Here is a 26,252-nt window from a genome sequence, read left to right as displayed (position 1 = left end):
CCACACACATATAGCCTTTCTCACTCTGTCACATTCTTCTTCAACCCCCCCTCCTCCTCCTCCTTCCTTACCTCCAGCGCCTGGAAGATGGCCCTGCGGTAGGATGTCAGCTTGGCGTAGGAGGCCTGGTTGAAGAACTTGGGGAAAGCAGTGATGGAGTCCAGCTTGTCAGCAGACACCTGGGGGAAGGATGATGAGTGGAGACGTGGAGGGTTAAACGCTCATTCATTGCTTCACTGTAAAACAACGTCCGCATTCACACAGGGGGGAATTCCGCATTCACACAGGGGGGAATTCCGACACAAGTTAAGCATGGGCGTGGAATGGAATTCCCTTTTTTATGCCCTTTTTCTCTCTATGCCCTTTTTCTCTCTATGCCCTTTTTCTCTCTATGCCCTTTTTCTCTCTATGCATATTCGGACCCTTATAACTTCAGCATGAGAACAGCATGCTATTCACTCGCTATTCGTTTGGGATGTAGATCAAATAAATGAAGGTGTGGCGGAGGTGTTGTCTACACATAATCCCTATTCTGACCTTGACTTAATTCCCTAATAATTCCACCACCTTTACACGCGAGGAAACTGTAAATAAGGTCTAGCGAACCGACCGGTTCCAAGTGGGGGAGAAAAACATCTACACCATTCTCCACGCACTGTCATTTACAACTTGATAAGAGCTAGTGATAATAACTAGGTAAATGATAAGGGAATTGTAAATATAAATGACAATTGTTTTAGATCTATTTTACCAAAGCAAAATGTGAAACTAGTCATATGGCAGCTAACGGAAGCATATCAACATATCACCTTTCCCAAAGTAAAGTTTATGAAATCTGTGCATTTCATTTGTACAGCCTTTTAACTTGCAGGGATGGGCACTCTCTAATGTCTTAATTATAATCTACCCTGACTTTCTCTGTTTTACAATTTCTATCATGTTAAATATTAGCCACTATCAGTATTGACTGTCAGCAGGAATAATAACCACAGATATTCAACTGCCAATTTACTATTAGTTCCCTTCAGTTGGTATAGCCTACATGATCATTTTATTACATTGTTTTGTTTACCTTCATTTGCTTCCTCTGTAAACGGTTGTGAGGTCGGTTGGACATACTGCCAAATTCTCTAAAATGACGCTGGAGGCAGCTTATGGTAGAGAAATGAACATTCAATTCTCTGGCAAAAGCTCTGGTGGACATTTCTCCAGTCAGCATGCCAATTGCTCGCTTCTGTGGCATTGTGGCATTGTGTTGTGCTACAAAACTGCACATTTTAAAGTGGCCTTTAATTGTCCCCAGCACAAGGTGCACCCGTGTAATGATCATGCTGTTTAATCAGCTTTTTGATATGCCACACCTGTAAGGTGGATGGATTATCTTGGCAAAGAATAAATGCTCACTAACAGGGATATATAAAACGCTGTCAATCAAGTTAGAGTAGCTAGCTATCTTAGCTGGCATGCCTGCTGGTAAGGCTGGTAGACTTTAGAAAAGCAAGAAATAACTAATGAATAAGACTCGTGTACGTTCCTTTCAATCTTTTACACAGATTTTAGAAGAGATGCAAAGAAGCATATTTAGTTCCAACACAACAACAAAACACCAGTCAGGTGGATACAGACAGCTCAAGAGGTATGATTAGATATGCAGAAAAATATTTTTGTCATAGAATTAAGCAGAATGATTGTAGCTCTAGACGGCAGGAAAAAGCTGCTTCAGGTGTTTGAACAATTCTACAACTTACGAACTGGGGGGTGGGGCATAGCACCCTTCTGGACCCCAGCCATCCTCACGTAGTTGGTGCCCCCTCAAATTCTTGGGGTGCATGATGCCCCTGAGAGCGTGCAAGGTACCCACATCTGCAGAGTGCGTTACCCTACTGAATAAGGTAAGTCTGAATACCAAATACTGAAAAGTCCGTAGGAAAGGCCCCAAGCGTCTTATCTAGGACCAGGTGCCCTTTCCATATAATGTTATTCATTATGATCTAAAACGGATTCTCGATCAGCAATCCGACTCTGTGTCGCATGAGCCTTGTTTACACCTTGCGTTAATACACGACATGACCAAAAGTATGTGGACACCTGCTCATCGAACATCTCATTACAAAATCATGGGCATTAATATGGAGTTGTTCCCCCCATTGCTGCAATAATAGCCTCCACTCTTCTGGGAAGGCTTTCCACTAGATGTTGGAACATTGCTGCAGGGACTTGCTACCATTCAGCCACAAGAGCATTAGTGAGGTCGGGCACTGACGTTGGGCGATTAGGCCTGGCTCGCAGTCGGCGTTCCAATTCATCCAAAAGGTGTTCAAGGGGTTGAGGTCAGGGCTCTGTGCAGGCCAGTCAAGTTCTTCCACACCAATATTGACAAACCATTTCTGTATGGACCTCGCTTTGTGCACGGGGGCATTGTCATGCTGAAACAGGAAAGGGCTTTCCCCAAACTGTTGCCACAAAGTTGGAAGCACTCCAGAGAACGTGTTTCCACTGCTCCAGAGTCCAATGGTAGCGAGCTTTATACCATTCCAGCCGGCGCTTGGCATTGCGCACAGTGATCATAGGCTTGTGTGCGGCTGCTCAGCCATGGAAACCCATTTCACGAAGCTCCAAACAAACAGTTATTGCGCTGACGTTACTTCCAGAGGCAGTTTGGAGCTCGGTAGTGAGTGTTAGAACCGAGGACAGATCATTTTTACGTGCTACAAGCTTCAGCACTCGGCAGTTCCCGTTCTGTGAGCTTGTGTGGCCTATCACTTCGCGGCTGAGCCGTTGTTGCTCATGGACGTTTCCACTTCACAATAACAGCACTTACAGTTGACCGGGGCAGCTCTAGCAGGGCTCTTCAGTACGGGCCATTCTACTGCCAATGTTTTTCCTATGGAGATTGCATGGCTGTGTGCTCGATTCTATACACCTGTCAGCAACGGGTGTGGCTGAAATAGCCGAATCCACTAAGTTGAAGGGGTGTCCACATACTTTTGTATATATTGTGTATATAGTGTATGTGTAGCATCTACACATGGTATTAAAATGTGTCTGTCTGTGTCTGCAGATTTCCTAGTCCCTCCCTGTATGCAATTTATTTGCATACAGATAATATTTATTTATTTTAAGATAATTATGAAGGCAATGGTGCTACCTGTCAACGATTTTAGAAGCCGGTATAATGATGATTTAAATAGTTTCACCATCTAGATCTGTTTACACTTGATTGATATCCAGATACAATGCGTGCCTAACTACCTCCACAGGGAATGCGTCTTTTAATCATCTACACCGGTCTAAAAACGTGGGCACAATCAGAATGTGGACAAGATCAGGACAAGGACACATGTTAGCACCAGGTATAAACAGGGCTTTTGTGCACGCTGGCCCTGATAATACAGCAGACTTTATGACAGACTTACGATAACACCCAAAATATCTCTCTCGCCCAAAACAATGACGGAGGGTTGTGGAACCCACTTCCTCAATGCTCACCTCAGAGAACTTGCCGTCGCCGAACCACTGCAGCCACCTCATGCCATGCGTGGCCTGTCGTTTGCCCGTAGCGCGCCAGGTGACCACGATGCCTGGCCACCAGGAGAAACCCTTAATCTTCCCCCACACTAGCTCCCCAATAGCGAAACCCTTGTTGTCCTGCGAGGGGAAGAGAGAGGAGGGGGGACGTTTAGAGGGGTCAAAAGGGGTGTGAGTGTGAGATCTGGATTTGGAGTTTGAGAAGGGGGAGGTCTTAGCTTCCATGGGACATGTCAGTGCATAGATACACCGCCAGGTGCACATGATCATAATGGATATACCACTGCTAGGGGACTGTGGATACGGGTTGGTCTCCAACCACACATTACAAAGACTCAGTCTTACTATGAGAATGTTACACTTCATTTACTTCATGTGCCACTGACTAACCACACGCCACACAGCTGTGTAGACCTGTGAGGTTGCAGGCATCAAAGGATGCAGAGATGTACAAACACACACACAGTCAGCTACGCACACACTCTCTCTGCAGGTGGACAAACAGAAGACGGGATGAGAGACCTCTTTGATCTTCTCCCCTTTCTTTCTCTGTTTCACCTTCACTCCCTCTTCTATTGGCCCAATATTCACTTTTTTTCCATTTCTCCCTTCTCTCACCCCCCTCCCCCCTTTCCCCATCTTCCTCCTACCCTCTCCTCTATCCCTGTTGAGTTACCTTGTACTCCGGCTGGCAGGCAATCTCTGTGGTATGGGAGATCAGGGAGGTGGAGGAGGTGGAGGTGCTCCGGGCCGAGTCCTTAGAGTCCTGCTCCAGGAGCTCCAGGGAGGGGCCCTCAGGGACCACGGACACCAGGGGCCCGGGGCCGACACCGCAGGCCAGGCTCTGTGGAGCGAGAGAAAAGGGAAGGGAGGGAGATAGGGAGGGGGGAAAGGCAGGCACAATGCATGAAACGTTAGTTGGGGTGTATTGTATTGCATTAGTCATTACAACCTGTCTAACTACAGTGTAAGTACACAATGTTACCAAGTAACTGTTGAACTTGTATGTGTTTTTTGTTTGTTTTATTTGGTCCTGATGTTCTCTGCTCTACCCAACCCTATTTCTTACTTCCATCAGTGTGTGTTTTAGTCCTCTTGACTCAAATGGACTCCCACACCTACACGGCTAATTCAGACCAACACCTTGAAACCTGCTCAAGTGTTCTTCTCTCTTTCCGATTCAATTAAGATTCTCAGTGGTAACTGAACCAAAGCAACTCTTTATGCAGGTACTGTGACAGAGGGACAGACGGAGAGGGTATGAGAGAGGGGGGAGAGAGAGAAAGAGACAGCGAGATAGAGGGAGAGCGAGAACGTCAGAGAGTGAAAGGGAGAAGGAGAGCGCAAGAGGGAGAGAGAGAGAGAGCGAAAGAGAGGGAAAGAGAGAGATCCAGAGAGGCGCCAGGCGTTGTTGGCGCCGTCACGAAGCGGAGACGACAAGGACTTAAGTAAGCACTTCTGAAATCTCATCACGTGACGGACTGCAGACGATCATGTTTTAACTGGCTCTCGCTGCAAAGAAGAGGCTTCAGAAAATAAACACGGAGGAAAAAGTGGGTGAGAGAGAAACAATCACCACAGCCTTTCAAACAAAGGCAGCACTTACGGTTTCTCTGTGTGTGTTATGTCTCCAACGATTTGGTTTGGTTTAGCTCTACCTACCCACTCATATCTCCTGTTTGAGCGTCATATCTCCTGTGTGTGTGTGTGTGTGTGTGTGTGTGTGTGTGTGTGTGTGTGTGTGTGTGTGTGTGTGTTTGACTGTTTGAGTGACAAATCATGTTGGATGGTGTGTTTCTACAGGTGCTGACTCGTCATGTCTCAGAGAACTGAGAGAAGACGCAGAGAGAAACATGTATTGCCTTGTGAGGCCAAGAGTCAGAGAGACAGCCAAAAGTATGACTACCTAGCCATGTCATCGCTAATGGGATTGACACAATGTCTTCTTTAATGTCAAATAATGTCTCAGGTACTGTTGGAACAAAGTAAGACATTTATTAGGGGGTGTCAAATTTGAATGACTTAAAAATATGATTCAGGGGAGGCGGACATGTTTTGTTTTGTGTAAATAATGAATTATAATGTAAAAGATCAGAGCTGAATATTTTTGACAGACTGGATAGGATATGCCCCGGGAGTTATAGTGTCTGTTCATTACGTTGTTGCACATTCAGTCTAGTCTGAATGGTGTGTTCTCACCAGAGAGCTGCTGTGGTGCTCCAGCTTGCTCTGGCATCCTCCTCCTCTCTGCTCGCGGCTGCGCGGTTTGTTGTGAGGGGCCAGCAGACCGGCCTGGAAGATGGTCCTGGGAGAAGGTCTCTGTCTCAGGCCCGAGCCCGACTCCGAGGCCCCCACCCCTGCCATCTTGGCCTTCTGCTGTAGAAAAGACACAACGCAACAACCCTTTCACTCAACCAATAGGTACCAGGGGACCAAGATCCAGGCAAACACAGCGTCAGAGTCGTGTTGAATAGGGCAAATGTTTCCAAAAAAATCTTGAACGGAACACAACAATCTGTGTTCTTATTGGGCAATTTCAGGTATCGCCTAGCCGTTTCAAAACGTTTCTACCAACTGTGCACAACTCAGGTTTCAGCATTACTAGCCGTGCTTGTCTTGGTTCCAGGATGCAGAAGGAATGTGAGAAGAGGGTGTCTGGCTACGAGATGATCATCATCACCGTTCAGGTTTCGGTTGATGAGAGATGTGTGGTTATATCAAAGCTGAGTTGATACCAGCAATGACCCTAACAGTTAGAACCAGTTAGTCCTGCTGTCTGCCAGACAGACTGCCAGTTCTTTTGGTTTACGGGTCACAGGTATGACAGTGTCTGGGGAAGAGAGCTGGAGCAGTGTGTGTGTGTGTGTGTGTGTGTGTGTGTGTGTGTGTGTGTGTGTGTGTGTGTGTGTGTGTGTGTGTGTTTGTGTGTGTGTGTGTGTGTGTGTGTGTGTGTGTGTGTGTGTGTGTGTGTCTGTGTGTGTGTGTGTGTGTGTGTGTGTGTGTGTGTCTGTGTGTGTGTGTGTGTGTGTGTGTGTGTGTGTGTGTGTGTGTGTGTGTGCATCTATCTATATCAGGCAGGGGTCTTCAACCTTTTCTTGACCAGAGACCCCCTCCCAGGCAAACCGGCGACCCATGGACGGCCATCATACGTTAGCAAAAACAATTATAATAATCACAAGTCTCGTCTTATCAGGTGAACGCAAGGAGAAGTAATTCACATTTTAAAATGAATAGATTGGGTAGATAGTTTGTCATTATTTTGACCTCCCCACATTACAATTGGAAGAGTAAGTATAAACTTTGCGGCCTACTCCCAGGTGCTTTTTCAAAGCCTTTGTCAGATACGCAAGTGAGTGTAAATGGCTCCAATGAGTGTAATTTGCTCAATAACAGGAGTTGAGAAAAAACATTTTGGGGGTTAATTCTGTTGTTGCTAGCGATATTCATAAAAACATTGGGAAAAAAAAAAAACAGGGGGGAAAGAAGATATTTGTCCTGTTTCATTGCATGCACAAGTGGGTAACCTGTACGAGCACCTGAGACACCCTTGGAGAGTGTGTGTGTGTGTGTGTGTGTGTGTGTGTGTGTGTGTGTGTGTGTGTGTGTGTGTGTGTGTGTGTGTGTATGTGTGTCTATGTAGTGTGTGTGTGTGTGTGTGTGTGTGTGTGTGTGTGTGTGTGTGTGTGTGTGTGTGTGTGTGTGTGTATGTGTGTCTATGTAGTGTGTTTGAGACTCACCTCACTGTAGGTAGAGTCCCAGCTGCACTCCTCCTCTGAGGGCCTCTTCCTAGTTCTCTTTCTGCTGCCTGACAACTGATTCACATCTGAGTCTGGAGGGGGGGTGGGGGGGGGGGGGGGGGAGCAAGAGGGAGAGGGGGGGGTGTGAGAAAGTGAGAGAGAGACATGGGATACAAGGTAAGGATGGTGACTTAAGCCAAAACAGCTCAGTAGAATTGGTGCATACATTATAATAATACAAAATAAAACAATAGTTAACTAGGCAAGTCAGTTAGGAACAAATTCTTATTTACAATGACGGCCTAGTGGGTTAACTGCCTTGTTCAGGAGCAGAACGACAGATTTTTACCTTGTCAGCTCGGGGATTCGATACAGCAACCTTTCAGTTACTGACCCAACGCTCTAACCACTAGGCTACCTGCCTCCCCAAAATTACGTTGACATTTTGTCACGTATTTTTTTCGGTTTGGACTTCGGTGAGGGTTTTTTCGGCTGTTCGGACACACAACATTCTTTCTGGAGGCAAGACGAAGTTCGGAGCCGAAGTCTACGCCCCTTCGACTGTGATTGGTCAACAGTAGGGATTCTTCAATAAAGTCTTTGTCATTCAATGAAAGACCACTCATTTTCAGACACCAAACGACTTAGTTAGATGTAAAATAAGATCTCTTCGGCAAAAACTGAAAAATGAATGACAGATTTCTTGAGTTATCTTAGATTAATTTGGACTATTTTGAGGGAGTGTATATACTGGTTACGGCGTCACAAAATGGACAAACAGTACGATTGGTGCTTTTTCTTGTTTTTCAAGCGAAGGTCTTTCCAGGGAGTATGCGAGCACACTCGAACTGAAGCATGCTGACGCCTTTATGCAAACACAGGTTTCAGAGAGTGTGTGAGAAGGTTGAGGGTTGAGAGGTGAGAGAATGATGTAACTTAACGCGGTCGGAAGGTGTGATGTGATAACGAGAGCAAAGGCCTGAAGTCAACTGAGAGGGGTGAAAGCTTTCCGAGAATGTCCAGTGTGTGTGTGTGTGTGTGTTCCGGACCTGCAGGTGAGGCAGCATCTCCATTCTGCTTGGGGCTGAACGGGGAGTGCGGTTCGGCCAGGGTGAGCGGGCTGTTCTCCTTGGTCATCTCCATGCCACTGTCGTCGGCTGCAGCCATGTCCCCATTCACCTCAGCCTGGGGACGACAGGAGAGGAGCTATCAACAAACAGCACTCAACAACACTATGGAACACAGTAGCAAAATGTTTCATTTTTTTTTATTTTAACAATTCTAATAAATACAACAGTTGGACAATGGATGAAGAAACTCCAAACTTTTAGCATTTTTATAATCCATCAGATATTGACTGAATTGTAGCACATAAAACATTTTACTGGCATGGACAAATAATGAGGGATTTTGGTGGGAAGGTATTACATTTATTGTCAAATATTTCCTTTTTTTAAATTTTAGAATGCATTCATATATAAATGTTCATATTGTATCAGGTACTGTTTTTATATGGTGTGTTAAAATAAAGAAAATTATATGTGCCTAATTTGCGTAAATACATTGGGCATATTTGCATATATGACTAAATTAACATAAAGGGTGGAGGAGGGCTGAAACCACCAAACACTTGCTCTGTCTACCCTACCTGCACTCACCTGCTCTGTTTACCCTACTTGCACTCACATGTGCTGTCTAGACTGCCTTATTAACTACTGTTGTTGTCACGGTCTTTTGCATAATTCAATAGCAGGATATGCTATTTAAAAATCAACACGCTTGTCTCTAGATAACACCTATCTAAACATACTTTACATTGTTTGCGAGATCAGACATAATATTACTATAATCCAAGTGTACATTTTAGGAAGTTGCTTTCATTTCAGCGCATATAATTTGAAAACATTTAATCTGTACTAAATTATTATTTTGTTAAACTTCACAAAAAATGTACACCCATCAAAATAAAGTTATCTTTCTTCTCTATTTGGTGATGTATGTCTCGAGATGTTGCGATAAATCCCAGACAAGCTTTAGCGTTCTTATAGATACAACGGAAAGACAATGTATTCCATTGAGCCCATTTCAGCCATTACCGGGGTTTGTTTGACAGGTCATTACAAACATTTCCGCGGACGTAATGTTTACGGGTAAAACGACAGGCACAAGCAAAACTATGTTAGTGTTACTTGATTCAATTCAGCCACAAGAGCATTAGTGAGGTCGGGCACTGATGTTGGGCGATTAGGCCTGGCTCGCAGTCGGCATTCCAATTCATTCCAAAGGTGTTCGATGTGGTTGAAGTCAGGGCTCTGTGCAGGCCAGTCAAGTTCTTCCACACCGATCTCGACAAACTATTTCTGTATGGATCTCGCTTTGGGGCATTGTCATGCTGAAACAGGAAAGGGCCTTCCCCAAACTGTTGTCACAAAGTTGGAAGCCCAAAATCGTCTAGAATGTCATTGTATGCTGTAGCGTTAAGGGGCCTAGCCCGAACCATGATAAACAGCCCCAGACCATTATTCCTCCTCCACCAAACTTTACAGTTGGCACTATGCATTGGGGCAGGTAGCATTCTCCTGGCATCCGCCAAACCCAGATTCATCTGTCGGACTGCCAGATGATGAAGCGTGAATCATCACTCCAGAGAATGAGTTTCCACTGCTCCTGACTCCAAAAATGGAGAGCGTTACACCACTTCAGTCGACGTTTGGCATTGCGCATAGTGATCTTAAGCTTATGTGCGACTGCTCGGCCATGGAAACCCATTTCATGAAGCTCCCAACGAACAGTTCTTGTGCTGACGTTGCTTCCAGAAGCAGTTTGGAACTTGGTAGTGAGTGTTGCAACCGAGGACAGATGATTTTTATGCGTTACGTACATCAGCACTCGGCGGTCGCGTTCTGTGAGCTTGTGTGGCCTACCACTTCGCGGCTGAGCCGTTGTTGCTCTTAGATGTTTCCACTTCACAATAACAGCACTTGCAGTTGACTGGGGCAGCTCTAGCAGGACAGAAATTTGGCAAACTGACTTGTTGGAACGGTGGCATCCTATGACAGTGCCACGTTGAAAGACACTGAGCTCTTCAGTAAGGTCATTCTACTGCCAATGTTTCTCTATGGAGATTGCATGGCTGTGTGCTCAATTTTATACACCTGTCAGCAATGAGCGTAGCTGAAATAGTGGAATCCACTAATTTGAAGGGGTGTCCACACTATATAGTGTTGCTCCGAATTTGTATTATTTATTTCATACAGTCTCTTTTGCTCATCTTTATCAAGGGTGCCAATAATTATGGACGTGACTGTAGATATAGAGATTACAGAATGGACTGAGAAGAGTGTAAGCATCTATCTGACATCTTTAGATTGTCACACCTCTGTTGCAATGACAGGGAACGCGGGGCTCGGATGGGAGGAGGCTGAGAGTAGAGGGTGAGAGAGGAGGGAGAGAGGAGGGTGAGAGAGGAGGGAGGAAGGAGGGTGAGAGAGGAGGGAGGGAGGAGGGTGAGAGAGGAGGGAGGAAGGAGGGTGAGAGAGGAGGGAGGGAGGAGGGTGAGAGAGGAGGAAGGAAGGAGGGTGAGAGAGGAGGGAGAGAGAGGTGGGAGGGAGGAGGGTGAGAGAGGAGGGAGGAAGGAGGGTGATAGAGGAGGGAGGAGGGTGAGAGAGGAGGGAGGAAGGAGGGTGAGAGAGGAGGGAGGAAGGAGGGTGAGAGAGGAGGGAGGGAGGAGGGTGAGAGAGGTGGAACGAGGGGTAAGAGAGAGTTAAGGGCCTTCACCAAAGTCAGGCTTCCTCCTCAGGGAGCGTAAGCCCTTGGCCTTGGGAACAATGCCGGCAGCTGTGGGTTATCAGGAATCTTCCTCTGGAATGCCAGACTGAGACACGGTACACTTCCCACCACAGCTGTCCTCCAGTGGCACCGTCACTTGCCAAAGCTAACGAAGCCAGCCAGCAGACACAGGGCAAGACACAACCCAACCTAGGCCAGACTAGCACAGAGCACAACAGCACAGCAGTACAGCAGAGCTGAGTACAGTTCAATTACATACCTAGGGCCCTATAAAATCTGTGTTGTGGAAAACGTGGATGGAATCACGGAATCCAGACATTAAAAAGGAATTTAAAAAAATAGATATATTTTTTTTTGACTTTAGTAGGAAATCAACTAAATGTATTGAACTTAATCAATTGGGTGCACACTGCCTGCCATCCAGGAACCTACAACACCAGGTGTCGCAGGGAAGGCCAAGAAAATCATCAAGGACCTCAGCCACCTGAGCCACGGCCTGTTCTCCCCGCTACCATCACTCAGACGCAGGCAGTCATGGGTAAAACGAACAGACTGGCCAATAGCTTCTACCCCCAGACCATCAGGCTGCTGAATAGCCACCACAAGTCAGTTACCCCCCCCCCTCAACAGACAATTACGCTGCCCACACACCAATGGACATTAATATTCATCACTGTCACAGTTGTAAACATGTATATATTCTACATTTTTTATTTCATTGTTTCATTAACACCTGCACTGTTGGGAGCTCGGAGCTTAGGAATGTCACTGTACACTGCAACTACATCTGTGCATGTGACTAAATAAAAACATCTCATCTCATCGAACATTCATTCATTTGCCCAAGTTAATCATACGACATGAACAAAATGCATCAGTGATTTCTATTTTCCTGCAACTTTGTGGAACGGCACAGGAATAGCCCTGTCTGTGTGTGTCGTGTGGCGCGCCTATGTTTAGTCTACACTTTGAGTAGTTGTTAGTGGTAATGCTAATGATAACCGTTCTGCTGGTCGATGGAAAGGCTTTCCCAAACACCACAAAGTAGCCGGGCAGAATGATATCATGAATATTTGCATTGAATCCAGTAGCCATTTGTGTTGCAAACTCTGCAATCACATGAGAGCTACAGAAACACTGCTGGTGCACACTTGCATTAAAGGGTAACTACACCCAAAATCGAAATTTCTTCGATTTTTCTAGGTCTCAAAAGTGGTCTCCTGAGGTGGTTTAAGATTTGTTGTGGACTTAGAACATTCAATTTAGTTGTTTTTCTGTTTGATTTTGAGAACAAAAACCTGAAAAAAACGGGGGGGCCTGGAAAAAACCCCAGGAGAAAACGGAATTTGGGGAAAGACTAAAAAATTCACTCGATTTTATAGTGCCCTACATGCCACACAGTGTGTTCTCTCTCATTCTGGAAAACCAGCACTACAATAGAAAAAGAACTAAGCAGTTTCTCTCTCTGGCTGCTGTGCCCTTGTGTCCTTCTCTCTCTCTCTCCCCTCTCCCTCTCTCTCCCCTCTCCCTGCTCCTCTCAAACTTAATGGAGGAGAAAAGAGAGCCCTCAGGCTGTGAGATTCATTCTGACGCACATCCAACAGTGTGTCAGCCCAAATTGCAGTTCACCTAAGCCGACCTGGGCCTCACACGCAGGCAGCGCAGCACAGTGTAATACAGTAAAGCACAGTACAGTACAGCCATAGGTCCCAATGAACTCAATTCACGCCGGATACAGCGATTATTAAGCCATACAGGGGGCAGAGGTAGAGAGAGAGAGAAAGAGGAGAGAGACAGAGTGAGGGAGAGAAAGAGACACAGTCAAGAGTGAGAGAGACAGACAAGAGTGAGAGAGAGACAGACAGACAAGAGTGAGAGAGAGCGAGAAAGATAGAGAGTGACACATCCAGGCCGGGAGGTCAGTGCCAGAGTTTCTCTCATTAGTGAGATTAGACCTGAGAGAGCCGCCTTGTCCCAAACCAGGACACCCCTCTGCGTGTGTTAACGCTCCGTCTGCTACCCCACCCCCCTGTCTGCACCCCTCCTCCCCACATCTGGCTAGGAGAGTGCAGACGACTTAGGAAACATATCGGTGCCTGACATAAGACAACGCATGTATGGATTCATTCAAAGTGTGTTGACAAATTGCGGAGCAACACCTTTGGTTGATCTGCCTGTCTGTCTCCAGAGGGGAAGGAGATGTTAGGAAAGACTATGCCGAGTCGGAGAGAGAGATCGGCCCTTTCAATGGACCCACACCCGACCTACAGTATTACACACACACACACAGCATTGCATTACAAGCACACACACCTTTCAGACACATTTACAATATAAGTCACTGGCTTGCCATGTCAAGGTGCTTAGCCGACGTCCGTTAATCTCATTCTCACAGTCTAGACTCGCTCCACTGGCTCGGCACAATGGCACCAAGATAAGAACGTGACAGAGAACCATAAAAGGTGAAGTTTGTCAACAGATATAACACTTAAGACGACATGTCCGTGCTTTAACTGCCTTCCATAGAACAAAAGCTCTGGGATCACAGATTCATATAGCCGAGGACCAGATTGCAAGGCAGACCTAGAAACGGTAGAAACTCCCATTGGAAAAGCATGTAAAAAATCCAAGAGAAAGAGAAAATAAAGAGTAGGTCATTCTGGTTTGAAACTGGTCTCTCTCTCTCTCCCTCGAGCTGTTCCTTGACGCCCTGAAGAACGATCGCACTCCGGGTCACAGCAGCAGACACAGTCCCACAGGCGACGCCACACGCCCACCCTGCTCCAACACAGACTGACACCACAGAAGAGAACTTACTACATGTATTACGATATGCCGATTGATCTAGATATTCTCCCATAACAACATTTTTCAACATAGCCGTGGTTGTCCCATTAGACCGGCTGAGTCTTCGACACAAACTCAAGTAACTGTATAACTACGTAACCATTTGACTCGTCCAGTTACTCAAAGTAACTAATAATATAATCCAGGACTGAAACCCAAAACCTAACAGGCAGAGAATGCTATTGGGGCTGCCTGGAAGTCACATTCTTCTACTCTAATTAACTGGGCAGATAGATTGTCCTACTGAACGGAAAAAGAGGGATTTGAGGGCAAAACCAATACAACCGAAACTATCACAGTCCCAATGTATCATGATCCAGTTCTGTGCGAGATCGTTAGTGGTGGAACCAGAAGGAGTGTTATCCGAGCAGCGAGAAACTATAAGAATCTCAACTCTTGGAGCAGTGGGCATATCACATCTGATATGTGAAAAACCACCTGTTGATGGAATTGCAGAGGGGGGGAAAAAATGCTTTGTAGGGTGAAAACACGGCGGTAATTTGCTGAGAAGTACCAAGCACTGTACCTTGTACCAAGTTCCCCAATAGAGGAGAGGGATGTGTAGACAGGTAACAACACACGAGTAATACTGCAATACCAAGAAATAGCAATGGGCGGAAACAACGGCCACCTGAAGTCCACACTAGAGCGAGTGTTAATTCGGAACATAAAGAGCCCACTGTGATGATGGATCTCACCACACACACGCTCCTCCTCTTTCATTTCCTCTTTCCCTCTCTCTCTCTCTCTCTAAAGAGGCAGCTGCCCTGGCTGCTCCATGAAAGGCTATGACACATCCAGGCCAGATGTACTGTGAGAAGTTGCCTGTTTGCTCTCTGAGGCCAAATGATTATGCACATTCAGCCTGGGAGGCTGGGAGACACAGAGGCAGACCAGTTGAGGGAGGGAGCTGAGGCCTGAGGCTTCTGGCAAACACAGGAGGAGGAGGGGGGGGCAGACACTAAAGCCAGGCAGATGAGTTACCGTGATATGAAGGGTGGGGGTTGACAACATCATGACAATGTGTACGCATCTCGGAGCTGCCACGTGGTAAACCGTAGATGGCTCCCTTCAGCTAGTTTTTATCTTGTTCTTGATACCACGTCTTGTTTTGAGGTGTTTACGACTTATATGCCACGTCTATGCTAATATGGCTCAAATTCGACTAGCTAGCTAGCCAACAACTGTAATGATGCATTTGAGAGACAACAAATGCTTATCGTGCATTTATGTTTTCAATAAACATTTGAGGACAATATATAGTATAGTATAACAGTGTGCAGAACGGTGGTGTGCATTTTGGAGCAAAAACCCAGTGGAAAACGATGTGAACAGTGGATATTTGGTGACTTTGTTGGCAATACCACCAGCAGAAGAGCTAAGCCCCCCCCCCACCCCCCACTTACTGTTGCCGTCATCTTGTCACTCTCCACCATGACGGCTGAAGAATACTTGTTGGATGGCATTACTGTTGCAGTTGTTTTCTTCAGGGATTGTTCTTTTGTTTCTCTTTTAACCTGGAAGTAAACCCAAAAAAACCCGATGTAGCAGTTAGGAGAGTGCACGAAACAGCACATTTAAATGTGCATTATTTCACACAATCGACATACATTTCCCAGACTTCCCTCTCTTACAAGTTCACAAACTAAACAGGTACAGAATCTTGAGTCAAATACAAATTCCTTATCTAATCACACAGAATCACTAGCTAAGTGACCACCTGAATATGTATTACTATAGTATTATAGTATTATAATATTACTATTATACACCAATGCTACATTTTCGACGTACATCTTCTACTCAAACGCCCACCACAAAAGTTAGGTCTCATGTTTCAAAAATAAGCTTTAACCTCGTTGTCTTTAAGCAACAGTCTTGACACTACAATCAGAGCACCAGAGAAGATCCCCACCAAAATAGGCTCTGAAAGCTAATTCACACGTAAAAATAAATTTATCGAAAATAATTTGGATTTGGTGTGAACTTAGTAGCAACAGCTCAAGAAACAACATCAACAATACAGTTCCTCAACATAAAGTGTTCTTCTTCCTGAAGTTCAAGGCCAGGGTTGGGGATACAGGTAGGGATGTAGTGGAGGATAAAACGCACGTAAACGCCATTTAGCACCTTTTGATTTCTGAAATAGCGTTTACTCACCTTTTTATTTTGTTAATGAGCGTTTACACACATATTATTACGTTCCCAGTGTTGATCAAAGCTCAAAACGCTTATATTGTTGATCTTCTTGAGTTGTAATCGCGCCTGCCTCTTTGCGAACGAGTGGAATCATGAATAGTTGTTTGCTCCTTAGAATAGTTGTCCACTCTCTCAAACGGCCCTCTCGCGAGTCGCAGCACCTGCGAAAACAAACTACACCAGCTCGGAGCTGGGCTCAGCAGACCAACGGTTGGCGAGATGCCAGATATAAGGTGTCCGCGACTCCGACTGTGTCTCCAGACATCCCCCAAACAAAGAAAAAACAGACTCTCGGAAATTTAGTGCACAACTGGTAAATAGTCGCTTAGTCAGGTGGCTAGCTGCCAGCAGAGACTTCTATTAATAATATTGCAGGAATGTTAAAGGCCTCTGGTGTTAGGATGAAGTAAGAAGCTCATGTTAAAGATGAACTGAAACATTTATGTAAGTTAAGGTGATTCTGATAACCAAATGTGATAATGTTCATACTCTTAAAACAGCTGAAAAACTCATATTTTGTCACGGATCCCTCCGGAACTGTCATTACGCACACCTGGTCCCTATTCCCATTCATTAGTAATTGTATAAGTGTGTCCTTTGTTCACCATTGTCCTGTCGATTATTGTTACAATGTCCGTTGGTCATGTGAGTACCTGTGCTGTGTTGTTTTGGCTTTTGTGCCACGTGTATTGCGCAGATGATTACGGGTCTCGTCCCGTGTGATAATCATTGTGCGCTTGTGTATTTATTCGAGGTTCTCCTTGCTCTTTTGTTTGGGTTTCTACCCTGTGTTTTGGATACTTGTTTGTTTGGTCTTCGTCCCAATGCCTTTATACGGCACGCTGTAATTTGGGTAAATAAAAAACCCTATTACGCATTCCTGCGCCTGTCTCCCGACCATTTATGCCAACGTGACATATTTATGTTAAAACGTTTGAAAATGGCCTCATCTGACTACTGTGCGCCGCCATTTTGATAATGTGTCATCAATGACATCACTTGAATGGTTCGGCTGAAAGGCAGACCAGACAACATAAAAAAAATCTGAAAACTTTTTAGAAGGCTATCCTGCTAGAGACTAGCCAGGTAACATGGCATGAATGACAAATAGACCAAAAAAGTATTCTGTGCCAGGTGGGCTATCATAGCCAGCTAGTCCAAAACAATGACAAGCTCAGCTATCATTGATGGATATTTTGCTAACGTTAGCTTGTGAAGTTCTAGCCAGCTGTTTCTAGCCCAGATAGCTAGCTAGCCTCTACTGGGTTTGGCACATCTGAAGACCCTCAATACAAGCCATATTGAATAACATTTCCTCCATTGTGTACACGATCTCCCTTCAAAAGTGTCTTTATTATCAGGTGCATGACCATGTAGTTAGCTAGCTTCCTAATCTCGTTTTCTGTTAGCTAGCTTGCTGGCTAACACAGTATGATCCAATGCCCATGTCAAAACTACTGTAACGTTGAACACAGATAGACCTTGCTTGCTGAATGAACACAAAAACATGTGCAAGTGGGTTTTGACTGGACTATTTTTGAGCGGACAATACAGGTTTGTTAGCATGGTTGTGAGTATTTGATCGTTTTTCCATCTCAAATTGATTGTTTAAGGTTAGATTTTACTCACTTCTTGATCAGTCTTGATCAAAAAGTCACGAGTAAAGGGCGTACACTACCATTCCCATGACGTTGTTTAAAATAGTATACATTTTCATAACAAGGTTACCTAACATCGACATGTAAATCAATGGTTCAACAAGGTTACCTAACACTGACATGTAAAATAATGTTATAGGTTGAATTGAGCATTTCAGTTCTAATTTAAACAGATCCTGACCTCAGCAGGAGCAAAAGATAGGCTAGTTCTCATTCTAACTTTGCTTTACAGAGTGTACTAGTGAGACAGACAGTGGTGAGCTTGAGGAAGGCTGCAATGCATGCAGGAGGAGGCAGAGGAGACACAGAGAGATAGGAAGCAAGCAGAGAGGACAGTACAGTGGTTCCAAAACTTGAGGTCGGGGCCCAAATGTTGTGCACAAATTTGTTTACATCCCTGTTAGTGTGCATTTCTCCTTTGACAAAATAATCCATCCACCTGACAGGTGTGGCATACCAAGAAGCTGATTAAACAGCATGATCATTACACAGGTTCACCTTGTGCTGGGGACAATTAAAGGCCACTTTAAAATGTGCAGTTCTGTCACACAACAAACACAATGCCACAGATGTCTCAAGTTTTGAGAGAGCGTGGAATTGGCATGCTTACTGCAGTAATGTCCACCAGAGCTGTTGTCAGATCATTTTATGTTCATTTCTCTACCATAAGCCGCCTCCAACATCATTTTTGAGAATTTGGCAGGACGTCCAACCGGCCTCACAACCGCAGAACACGTGTAACCACGCCAGCCAAGGACCTACACATCCGGCTTCTTCACCGGCTGGATGGTCTGAGACCAGCCACCCGGACAGCTGATGAAACTGAGGAGTATTTCTGTCTGTAATAAAGGCCTTTTGTGGGGAAAAACAAATTCTGATTGGCTGGGCCCGCCACCCCCTCCCATGGCTGCACCCCTGCCCAGTCGTGAAATCCATAGATTAGGGCCTCATTTATTTATTTCAAGTAATATACACAACAACATACACGTTTTTTTACGGATGTCTACCCATTGCGGCCCTGACAGAGACAATACAATATTTTCTATGTTTTGGCAATTGAATGGTCACTATTTTGGGCTTTGGAATTTCCATTAAAAAGCTCTAAAATCATTTAATGTAAAAAATTTAAAAAAAACTACAAAAAACGAACTGACCTCAAAAAGCACTATTCCCTCAACACTACTATAGGCCTACATTAAAATGCAATCAAAATGCAAATAACAGTTTACAAAAAAAAGTTTATATCGGTGGTTGTTCATCTTATCTCGTTAGCCCACTGACTGGAGTTTACAGCTTACCCACCTTTATCTTTACCACTACATCACTGGATACAGGACAATGGGTTCATAATGAGGCCCGGGAGCAGACCAGACATGTCCATACACTTCCCCGGGGGTAAACACACACACAGAGGCCGGGAAGGACCTAACAGGTCAACAGTATTGTCAAACATGCCTCTGCAGAGAGAGAGAGAGGAATTTGTCTCGCAGGATAGTGATCTGACCCCGCTGGAGGGCAATGAGCCAGGTCAGATAAGGCTGGTTGGTGCCTAGTGATCAGGCGGTTACCGATTGAAATCGTGTGTTGGGGCACTGCTGTCGTTTTGTTTGAGAGATAATTTCAGAGAGATAATTTCAGCCATTGGCTGAATGTTATTTTCAACGGGAGGGGCTCAACAGTCAGCCCTGCAGCACCCCATAAACCAAAGAAGAAGTGAAAGATCACATGCAGCTTACTATGCAACATCTACATCCCCATTTGCAAGAATATTCTAGGCATTAAAAGAAGAAGCCCATACGCAAGACCAGAAACAGCCAGGGCCACAGGTGCATCCTGCAAACTACAAGGGACACACACTTGGAGACACACACACACTCACGCACGCTCTCTCTCTCTCTCTCACACACACTCACACACACAGCCAGGGAAAGCCAGGGAAAGTCCTAATGATCCTCTCCACAGTCTGAGTGGTAAATGACTCAAGATTAATCTCTAAATAAAAACCTCTGTTTTTACTGCTTCTTTAGAAACACATTGAAATGCAAAGCCACATTGTGAAGTTAACACTGGGCAAAAGCCATGGCGACTGAGAGGGTGAAGGTAGGAGGTGGAGGGGAGAGTGGGGGGACAATAAGGGGCCACATCAAAGTTCTTTCGGCAGCCTGAATGTCAGAGATTAGGCGCTACAACATGAAAGGGTTTTTTTTTACCCACAGGGGGTGTCACCGCTAACAGCCATTACAATTCTGCAGCCTACCTTTAAATTGACTATTCATAAATTATGTGTGCAAGAAACTGTAAGCCTACGGTATTTGTTATATTTGTAACCTCCAAATAGTTCAAATTGGGGCAGAAAAATGAAAAATGTGGATGTTTTAAAATGAGTGTGTTCACACGTGTGCGTGCAGCGTTTATGAGGGGTCCGAAGAAGGTTCATGCCATCCCTCGCCACTAAGCAGAATGTATAGTTCTCGAGAGATTAACAACAAAGCCAAAGCAACGAGTTTTTGTTCTTAATTAGAAACGGTATCCATGTATGTGTGGTAAAAATGTATCTTTGGAAATCCCACTACGGCGGGCATGCCTTGAGCAGGCCCAAGCGGGTTCACACGGTGCGGTGTCGGCTACAGTCAAATACGCCAATTATCCTATTACTTTCGCGCTGATGAGTGTGAACTCTCAGAGAATAAAGACCCAACTTCAGAGACTCTGCAAACATGATATAAAAATCCACGCAGGTGCACAACAGTTTACGAATTCTGTAACACTCAAACGACTAGGCTAGGGTTATAGGCCTATTATATTAAGTTTCCGCATTACAATGTAGCCCTATTAGGCCTACCACATACAATGATTATGAAGGCACATATTCTTACAGAAAACAATGATTCCAAATAAACGATTAAAAAATATATCTTTCTCTTTGGCACGGCATGGAGTTAGGAAACATGCGCTTGCTTGTATGAAAAACGTCGCAATCGAACTTGAAATGATTTTGAGGAAATTGTGCCAATGCCATAATAACAATGTAACACTTCGTTAGTCAAGTTCAAGATGAACCAACTTTTCAATAAACGTCTAAGACACGCTAAAAATAAATCACCGCCTTCTTGAAAATCACAAACTAGCCTACTCACGCGTAAAAATGCATTAGATTCCACTCGCAACGTCTGTTGCCAACTGTACAGGCTACTAACTGCGCGACGCAGATGAACTCGGTGAATTTAAACTGCAACATTAAACATTCCGATACATAAATAATATAGATTTATTTCACAGTAAATAGCCCTATATTTGCCATGTTTGAGGATATGTTGGATATTTCCCCTTCCTTCCTTGTCTCCAACTTTCATAATAATACATCCGCGCAACCTTGTTGCATCAATTACATCGAAGTGTAGCATGTCTTTAAGCAAAAAAGTGGGAATTAATATGACTCCCAATGGAACAAATGACTGTAAAAGTAAGAAAGTTGTCAAACCTCATGCAGGAATTCTTACTGTCTCAAGCAGCATGCTGTAGGGTAAATTGATCTCCTGGGTGCTGTTTTGCAGAGCACAGCCTATGCTACTTGAACACTTATCATGAGAAGGGCAACTGTACAAAAAAATTACCTGTTGCAGAGGTTGTCATTCGGAAAGAAAGAGGGGGAACAATTTAAATTGATTGGTCCTCTCTCACTGCGTGGCCCACACTCTACTTACTTCAACCTACACACGCCTTTTTTACACTGGGGGAGAATATTTAAGCCGAGTTCTTTACTCCTCAAGCTTGCCTGCTGCAATCTTTTTTCTCCTTTTTTTTTTTTTGCAACAGTATTCAGGCGTAACTTTTCCCGGGTCTCGAATCACGCTGTAGCTGAATGAAAAATATATTTACCTTTTCCAGTGTTAACCCTTAATAGACCTACATTGCATTATACACCATTTATAAACTGCTCTGCCAATGGTATAGTTAGTAGTACCCCACTGGTCCTTGTTAGTAGACAATGTACGTGTAACCGAATGTCCACAAAAACAATCTATCCAAACATTTGAAAAAAGATTGCCCATTCTATTCATTTACTGAAGTCTTATTAAATCCATTGGTATAATAAGAAATGCATCATCATAACTGTGCTCATTTAAATTCTATCGCACATTTGTCTTACATGTTTCTATGTTTTGTATTGTAGCCTATGTAATGTGCTTTGTTCATCCTACCTGCAAACCAAACTTGAATTTGAACTTGATTATTGATAGGGGTGCAATGGGAGGGTATATTACTGGCAACCTTTGAAGTTTAAAAATAAACGACCAGCGTTTTGGTAACTTTCAAGGATTTTATGTAATTTATCACAAGACATCTAGTGGCCTTTTTGGATACTTCAGATTGTCACAGGTGTCTGTAGTTATCGCTGGCCCCCTGTGTGGCCTTATCACATGTAAAATAATAAAATAAGAAGATTTTAAGATAAAAAATAGAATGACAAAGCTGTGAAACATTATCCTAAATTTAACCTATCAACCTTGTGAATACCATTGGTGTTTAATATGAGGGTTTCAGCATGAAATATCCTTTATATTTTGACACACTTTTATTTATTTTACTTGCTACTGCACTGTCATAATGAAGTGTTTTGTAACACTAAAACTAGTGGCAACTGAACTGCCACCAATGTTAAGGAAACAAAACTAACTTTGCTAGAGTTTTGAAACACATGGGTGTAAGGAGTTATGAGACAGATTTAAGGTGTACTGAAACATTCATCCTAAAGTGTTCTGAAACACCACTTAATCAATAGTTGTGGAACACCTTGCAAGAGGCTGGGAGCACGAACCCGGAAAATATTGAAAACACTAGTATGGTGTTTCGAGTCCTGTTTAGTGCAGCATTAGATCCCTTCTTCTGGAGTTCCCAACTACAGTAGAAGGGAGTCCGTGGACTTATTGTGTATTCCCTGTTCTTGTGCTGAGGAACTCCTCATTGGTAATTCCAAAAGGTCAAATGTAAAGTATTATGCTCAAACAAAGGATATGAGAAAATATAGTTTTGTGAAAATACAAATTAATACATTTGTCCAGGAAAATAATTAATGAGTGCAACATCATTTTTTTCAAAACCTGATTTTGAAGCTTCAAATGCCTTATCTTTTCTTTGTAAATTATCACATGACAACAAAACATTGACAGGTCTTTCACCTTTTTATATTGATAAAGTAAGACAGTTCAAAGATCAGTAATATTATCACATGAATATTCTTCAAAATCAACGAAAATGACATATTTCACATTCAAGAGAAAGAAAACATGCAATGACTGCTAATGATAGCAGAAGCACTTACAAAACTTGTACAAAACTTCAGCCCTGGGCTCAATGCGGTCCACCAGTCACCCATTATGCTAATGTCTCAGACCGGAGTCTTTATATTCAGATGATGGTACATGGAAGGTTGTTCAGATGGATTGAATCACAGTACAGTTGAGTTAGATGATATTGAGTTGGCATTAGCCTATGATCCTTTTCTTGATTGGCTTTGGTTAGGATTGGCCAGCCTGTGGGTAACATAGCATGTACACTACCGTTCAAAAGTTTGGGGTCACTTAGAAATGTCCTTGTTTTTGAAAGAAAAGCATATTTTTTGTCCATTAAAATAACATCAAATTGATCAGAAATACGGTGTAGACATTGTTAATGTTGTAAATGACGATTGTAGCTTGTTACGATCAATGAGGACAATTGTAAGGAGTCAGGCGCAGAGAGCAAAGGTAATGGGGAAAAAACACTCTTTAATGTCCAACCAGATGAACAACGGATAACGTCAAAAGCATTTGGCGTAAAAATCCGACTTGAATAAAGTACACACTGGAAAATAAATCCAGACTGTGGAAAACCCCAACATACACGAACAACCTCATACAAAACAGAATAGACAAGCCCGCACAAACAGAAACGGGCTAAACGAACTTAAATAGCACCACCCTAACAACCAAACAATAAACATGTGAAATCAATTAGTCAAAACCAAACGAAAAGGAAAAAGGGATCGGTGGCAGCTAGTAGACCGGCGACGACGACCGCCGAGCGCCACTCGAACAGGAAGGGAAGCCACCTTCGGTAATACTCGTTACAGTACCCCCCTCCTGACGCGCAGCTCCCGCAGCGCGCCGACGCCGGCCTCGAGGACGACCCGGGGGCCGAGGCGCAGGGCGATCCGGATGGAGGCGATGGAACTCTCTCAGCATAGATGGATCCAATATATCCCCCACCGGGACCCAGCACCTCTCCTCCGGACCGTACCCCTCCCAGTCCACGAGGTACTGCAGGCCCCTCACCCGGCGTCTGGAATCCAGAATGGACCTTATCCTGTACGCCGGGGACCCCTCTATATCCAGAGGGGGCGGAGGGACCTCCGGAACCTCACCTTCCTGCATGGGACCAGCTACCACCGGCCTGAGGAGAGACACATGAAATGAGGGGTTAATACGATAATACGAAGGAAGTAACAATCGGTAACACACCTCATTTATTCTCCTCAGGACTTTAAATGGCCCTACACACTGCGGACCCAGCTTCCGGCAGGGCAGGCGGAGGGGCAGGTTTCGGGTCGAGAGCCAGACCCTATCCCCCGGTGCAAACACGGGGGCCTCACTGCGGTGACGGTCAGCGCTCTTCTTCTGCCGTCTACTCGCCTGACGCAGAGACTCCTGGACGGCTCTCCAAGTCTCCTTAGAGCGCTGTACCCACTCCTCCACCGCAGGAGCCTCGGTCTGACTCTGATGCCATGGTGCCAGAACCGGCTGGTACCCCAACACACACTCAAATGGTGACATGTTGGTAGAGGAGTGGCTTAGTGAGTTCTGAGCAATCTCTGCCCAGGGGATGTATCTTGACCACTCCCCTGGCCGGTCCTGGCAATACGACCGCAGAAACCTACCCACCTCCTGGTTCACTCTCTCCACCTGCCCATTACTCTCCGGGTGATACCCCGAGGTAAGGCTGACCGAGACCCCCAAATGCTCCATAAACGCCCTCCATATTCTGGAAGTGAACTGGGGACCCCGATCAGAAACAATATCCTCGGGCACCCCGTAGTGCCGGAAGACATGGGTAAATAGTGCCTCCGCAGTCTGCAGGGCCGTAGGGAGACCGGGCAACGGGATAAGACGGCAGGACTTAGAGAACCGATCCACAACGACCAGGATCGTAGTGTTTCCCTGAGAGGGAGGTAAGTCAGTCAGAAAATCCACCGAAAGATGGGACCACGGCCGTTGTGGAACGGGGAGGGGTTGTAACTTCCCTCGAGGCAGGTGCCTAGGAGCCTTACTCTGAGCGCACACCGAACAGGAAGAGACATAGAATCGCACATCCCTCTCCAAGGTGGGCCACCAGTACTTCCCCCTAAGACCTCGCACTGTCCTCGAAATACCCGGGTGACCTGACGAGAGTATACCATGAGCCCATCGAATCAATTGATCACGAACAGCGAGCGGTACATACCTACGCCCCTCCGGGCACTGTGGAGGCGCAGGTTCCTCCCTTAACGCCCGCTCGATGTCCGCGTCCACCTCCCATACTATTGGTGCCACCAACTTGGCCGCCGGAATGATGGGAGTAGGATCGATGGACCGGTCCTCTGAGTCATAGAGGCGAGACAGCGCGTCGGCCTTAGTGTTGAGGGAACCTGGTCGATACGAGATCGTAAAACGAAATCTGGTGAAATACATGGCCCACCTTGCCTGACGCGGATTCAGTCTCTTAGCTGATCGGATATACTCCAGGTTACGGTGGTCAGTCCAGATGAGGAAAGGGTGCTTAGCCCCCTCAAGCCAGTGTCTCCACACCTTCAGGGCTTTAACCATAGCCAACAACTCCCTATCCCCCACATCATAATTCCGCTCCGCTGGCCCGAGTTTTTTCGAAAAAAAAGCACAGGGGCGGAGTTTTGGTGGCGCACCCGAGCGCTGTGAGAGCACCGCTCCAACCCCAGCCTCGGATGCGTCCACCTCTACTATGAACGCCAAAGAAGGGTCCGGATGCGCCAACACTGGCGCCTCGGTAAACAGCACCTTCAACCTACGGAAGGCTCTGTCCGCCTCTGCTGACCACTGCAAACGTACCGGCCCCCCCTTCAGCAGTGAGGTAATAGGAGCTGCTACCTGACCAAAACCCCGGATAAACCTCCGGTAGTAATTGGCAAACCCTAAGAACCGCTGCACCTCCTTTACCGTGGTCGGAGTCGGCCAATTACGCACGGCTTTTACGCGGTCACCCTCTATATCCACCCCCGAGCTGGAAATGCGATAACCCAGGAAGGAAACAGCTTGTTTGGAAAACTCACATTTCTCCGCCTTCACGTACAGGTCATGCTCCAGCAGTCGCCCAAGAACCTTGCGCACCAGAGACACATGCGCGGCGCGTGTAGCGGAGTAGATCAAAATATCGTCAATATACACCACCACACCCTGTCCGTGCAGGTCTCTGAGAATCTCGTCAACAAAGGATTGAAAGACAG

At 45.2% G+C, this 26,252-nt stretch overlaps 1 protein-coding gene across 2 annotated transcripts in view; it reads right to left on the bottom strand.

Moving 5' to 3' along the window:
* Window positions 1–21,525, bottom strand: part of LOC120059437 (DNA (cytosine-5)-methyltransferase 3B-like) — a 65,456-nt gene extending 43,931 nt beyond the window's left edge. The window contains exons 1-8 of one of the 2 annotated variants that reach the window (XM_039008482.1): window positions 21,373–21,525; window positions 15,308–15,418; window positions 8,315–8,450; window positions 7,266–7,357; window positions 5,728–5,904; window positions 4,205–4,372; window positions 3,490–3,648; window positions 72–179 (exon numbers count right to left, since the gene is read on the bottom strand). In XM_039008482.1, coding sequence (XP_038864410.1) covers window positions 72–179; window positions 3,490–3,648; window positions 4,205–4,372; window positions 5,728–5,904; window positions 7,266–7,357; window positions 8,315–8,450; window positions 15,308–15,367 — 900 coding nt within the window. In that variant the 5' untranslated portion in view covers window positions 15,368–15,418; window positions 21,373–21,525. Of the gene's footprint in view, window positions 1–71; window positions 180–3,489; window positions 3,649–4,204; window positions 4,373–5,727; window positions 5,905–7,265; window positions 7,358–8,314; window positions 8,451–15,307; window positions 15,419–21,239; window positions 21,350–21,372 lie in introns of those variants that run through there. The other variant, XM_039008481.1, reaches the window with a different exon arrangement.
* Between the last annotated feature and the right edge of the window lie 4,727 nt (window positions 21,526–26,252).

Source organism: Salvelinus namaycush, chromosome 14 (genome assembly GCF_016432855.1).
Source record: "Salvelinus namaycush isolate Seneca chromosome 14, SaNama_1.0, whole genome shotgun sequence".
Lineage (NCBI taxonomy): Eukaryota > Metazoa > Chordata > Actinopteri > Salmoniformes > Salmonidae > Salvelinus > Salvelinus namaycush.
This window is presented reverse-complemented; position numbering and strand designations above follow the sequence as displayed.